Here is a 3,778-nt window from a genome sequence, read left to right on the forward strand (position 1 = left end):
ACTGAATAGGCCGTGACCTAGGGCCCCTGCTATTTGGCAAAAATTGTAATGTTTGGCTACAAGAGGGCCCCGAAGAAATGTCTGGCCTGGAGTCCGCGGTATCTTATTTGGGGATTAACATTGATAGGTTCTGGGGTTTTAGGGGGCCCCAGAACCAATATAAGCTTTTCAAACTGAGTTTGATTTACGGAATTTTTTTATAAAATTGAATGAAAACCAAGCTCAAAGATTTTCGGACCCTTTCAGACTCCGCCCCCCCCCCCGCGTTGCGGGGTCGTGCGGTACGTAGTTACGGCAGTGAGTTGCGAATAGGAAATAGTCATTCGATTAAATGAGGAAAATTTATTTATTTGAAAATATTAATCATAATTGTATTGATTTTTGCCCTCCGATATTATTTGTTCTCGAAGTTTCGGTTTCATGCTTTTAACTGTAACTGCCATACACCTTCCTTTCCCGTCCATTTCATGGCTGCTTATGCAACTCGAACTTTAAGTTCCGAAGGTCAGAGTCTTTTTTAAATTGAAAGTATGTTTTAAATGCTATGTGTTTTTGATTTATAATTACACAAATGTTAGAGTATATAATGTAAGCTAAGTATTTATCTCTTATTCCATGTCCTAATGAGTATTCTACGTTCTAAATAGGTATGATATTTACATTGCAAGAACTGGTAAAATGGCTTGGTTTGACTATGATAGAAATTTTTCTAAACCTTCTCGCTGTTACGATATTTTCTGTAATGGCAACTTTAAAGCTAGAAAAGGAGATTGCAATGTCATGGTGGTCTGCTTTCGTCCCTCTGTTTATATGTGATGGATTAAACGCCTACTTTTGTGTCATAGTATTCATACGTCAATATTTAGAGGGTATGTACAAGGCTGCTGCCTTGAGATCATCTTGGAGTTTTATTCAATTGCTATTAGTGTTTCTATTCAAACTATTACTGTGCCTGAAATTGGAAGGACAAAAAAATTTAGGGTATTCAGAAGTGTTTTCGCCCTTATTTATACTTCTATTGTTAATCATGGTGAGAGCCTGCCAGTTGAATTGATTAAAGAAAATCATCGCGGGAAAGACAATTTCGAACTAATTTAACACAATTTGCTTTTAATTGAAATTTTTTGTAAAAACAATCTCAGCCTAAAATTGTATTCTACTTTTTAGACACATAAAAATGAAAATCTGGACATCTGAGCACACGTTTCAACATCCATGGGAAACCGTGACCCAAGCCGCATGGAGAAAATATCCAAATCCAATGAACCCCGCCGTGGAGGCCATCGATATTGTGGATCGCAGCATTAGCAATGGTGTACTGAAGACGCATCGTCTTATAAGTTCTAAATGGGGATTGCCATCTTGGGCATCTCGACTGTTGGGAGCAGACAAAACTTGCTATGCCAGTGAACATTCTGAAGTTAACCCGACCAATAAAACCATGACGCTTATGACGAAGAATCTGACGTTCTGCAATGAAGTTTCTGTCGTAGAAAAACTGACGTACAGTCCGCATCCATCTAAGGAAGATTGCACTCTGCTTAAACAAGAAGCGGTCGTCACTATTAGAAATGTGCCTTTAAGCAGTTATATCGAAGATTATCTAGCCAAAACTATATCGAATAACGCAAATAAAGGTCGTCAAGCAATGGAATGGGTCATTGGTAAAATCAACGATGAAGTACACGGGTTAACGCAGAAAACAGTCAAAGGCATGGATGAACTGACGGTGACTGCCAAGAAAAGTATATCTGTTGTTGAGGATTTGACTTCTTCTGCAAAGAATGATTTCAATCACTTCGCTGAAGAAACGTTGCCAAATCTTCATTTCGAAAAATGATGATCACTTTCTCTAGGAATAAATTGCCCTCAACCTCAGTGATTTTAAAATTTATTTAGAAGGAACTGCTTAGGAATTGAAAAATAATTTGTAATACTAAAAGTGTGGATCTACTTGAAATTTTAGTTTGCTATTGTTAGATCTCAGGGAATAGAGACCTGAAGTTGTTTTTAAAATGGTCAGTTGAACTGAAATAATTTTCATTGTCCAATTGAATCTTTTACAGTTCTTATAAAGTTGAACTAAAATTTTGATATGGATTTCATGCACTTTAAAAAGCATTTATAGGGTTCACAAATTTCAGTATTTATTTATTATAAAATTAAAGCAGTGATGTAGTCGGTGTTAAAAATGAGAATTTAAATGTATACATTATGATAATGCTTTGGACATATTTCTAGGTGTCAAAATGACCAACTTGGGTGTCTTTTTAATCAAATATATATGAATCCCAGTGCGTGTCTTTAGTTCTATTTGATTTTTTTTTTTTTTTTTGTAACCTCTTAAGCTGAAGTGTTAAAAGTCATCAAAATTGCTGCCTAAATTTTTCATTTTAACACCTAGAAAACTTATTTTATGTGCCCTGATGACACCTCGATATAAATTTTTATTTCCAACACTAATATAATTTGAGTAACTGTCAGAAAAATACTCCTAAAAGTTTAGACAAAAAGATATATTTTCTTAACTGCTTCACATGGAGTAATTTTTACAGACATAATGTTAACAACATTCAAATATTGTGTTCGTAACGTGACTCTATCATTTGAGGGGGAAGAAGCTGGCTTTGAGAAAGATATTCAATTTGTACATGTGTATGTTCATTGGTGTTTTTTAATGATAAATTTGGAAGATGCACCCTTTGCACCTTCAAAAGCATTTGAAGTGTCAATCTTAGAAAAATTCTCTCTCTCCCCCCCCAAAAAAAATTCATTTTAAAAAATGTTGAGTAATTCAAGTATTTAATAAAAGAATCAATATTTATCATAAAGAGTTTATATATTGTTTTATTTAGTAATGATATAAAATGATAAATTTATGTTAAGAAATGGTAATACATTGTAGATCCAATAAGTTAAAGCATTAAAAGCTAAAGGTTTGTATAGATACAAACCTTTAGCTTTTAATGCTTTAACTTATTTGATCTACTAATGTATTATCATTTCTTAGCATAAATTAAAAACCTGGTTGGGTTTTTGTTTGTGACCCAAAAACTACTTACTTTTTCTGGAAATCTTGCAAATTTTTCTGGCCCAGGTCAAATTTCTTAACATTACCAAGTCAGGGCTAGAAAAATCTTTAAAATTTTACATGCCCTACCGGGCGTGTTTGTCTAAAAGGTTCAGGCCCAAATAAACTTTTACATGCCCAGGTTTTTTTTAATTGTATAATAATAAAAATATTTAAGTTTGTTGTATATAGCATTAATCATACAAAAAATTAATTTCACAGCTTTATATCTGAATCAAGAATTATTTCAATATACAACACAAAAAAAGTTTAAATAAATAATTAAAATTAATTAATAAATAATTAAAATTAAAAATACTTAATTTAAAAATTGTAATAATTACATGCGTCCAACTGGGCATGTAAGGGTAAAAGATTCATGCCCGATCGTAATTTGTACATGCCCCGGGCATGTTGGGCAATATAATTTTCGAGCCTTGTACCAAGTAGAGAGTTTTATAAAATTCTTCAGAATTCTGATTTATTTATGTTTCAATTTGATTTATAAGTTTGATTAAAGGTTGAAGCTGAATAGAAAAAATATTTTTTTGGCATTATTTATTGACATTTTTTTGTAAAGGTAATTCAAATATCATCTTTAAATATGTGATAAAGCTGTTTAATAACTAATTTTGTTTAAATATCTTCTCATGCTAAAGTTTTTGGAAATTATTCCATTTTTGCACTATGTGAAAGCCTGCTGATCTT

General features: G+C 32.6%; 1 protein-coding gene across 2 annotated transcripts; it reads left to right on the forward strand.

Moving 5' to 3' along the window:
- The first annotated feature begins 451 nt into the window (after positions 1-451).
- On the forward strand, positions 452-2,757 carry LOC129229327 (protein slowmo-like). 2 transcript variants are annotated; one of them, XM_054863618.1, is made up of 2 exons: positions 452-528; positions 1,168-2,757. In XM_054863618.1, the coding sequence occupies exon 2, from the start codon at positions 1,178-1,180 to the stop codon at positions 1,838-1,840; it is 663 nt and encodes a 220-aa protein (XP_054719593.1). In that variant the 5' UTR covers positions 452-528; positions 1,168-1,177; the 3' UTR covers positions 1,841-2,757. The 2 variants fall into 2 exon arrangements, with proteins under 2 accessions (XP_054719593.1, XP_054719592.1); XM_054863617.1 differs by having other exon boundaries at positions 457-504.
- The last annotated feature ends 1,021 nt before the right edge of the window (positions 2,758-3,778 follow it).

This window comes from Uloborus diversus, chromosome 9 (genome assembly GCF_026930045.1).
Source record: "Uloborus diversus isolate 005 chromosome 9, Udiv.v.3.1, whole genome shotgun sequence".
Classification (NCBI taxonomy): domain Eukaryota; kingdom Metazoa; phylum Arthropoda; class Arachnida; order Araneae; family Uloboridae; genus Uloborus; species Uloborus diversus.

Excerpts from the sequence above, each read along its gene's own strand:
- LOC129229327 (XM_054863618.1), top strand. The coding sequence starts at position 1,178 with ATGAAAATCTGGACATCTGAGCACACGTTTCAACATCCATGGGAAACC.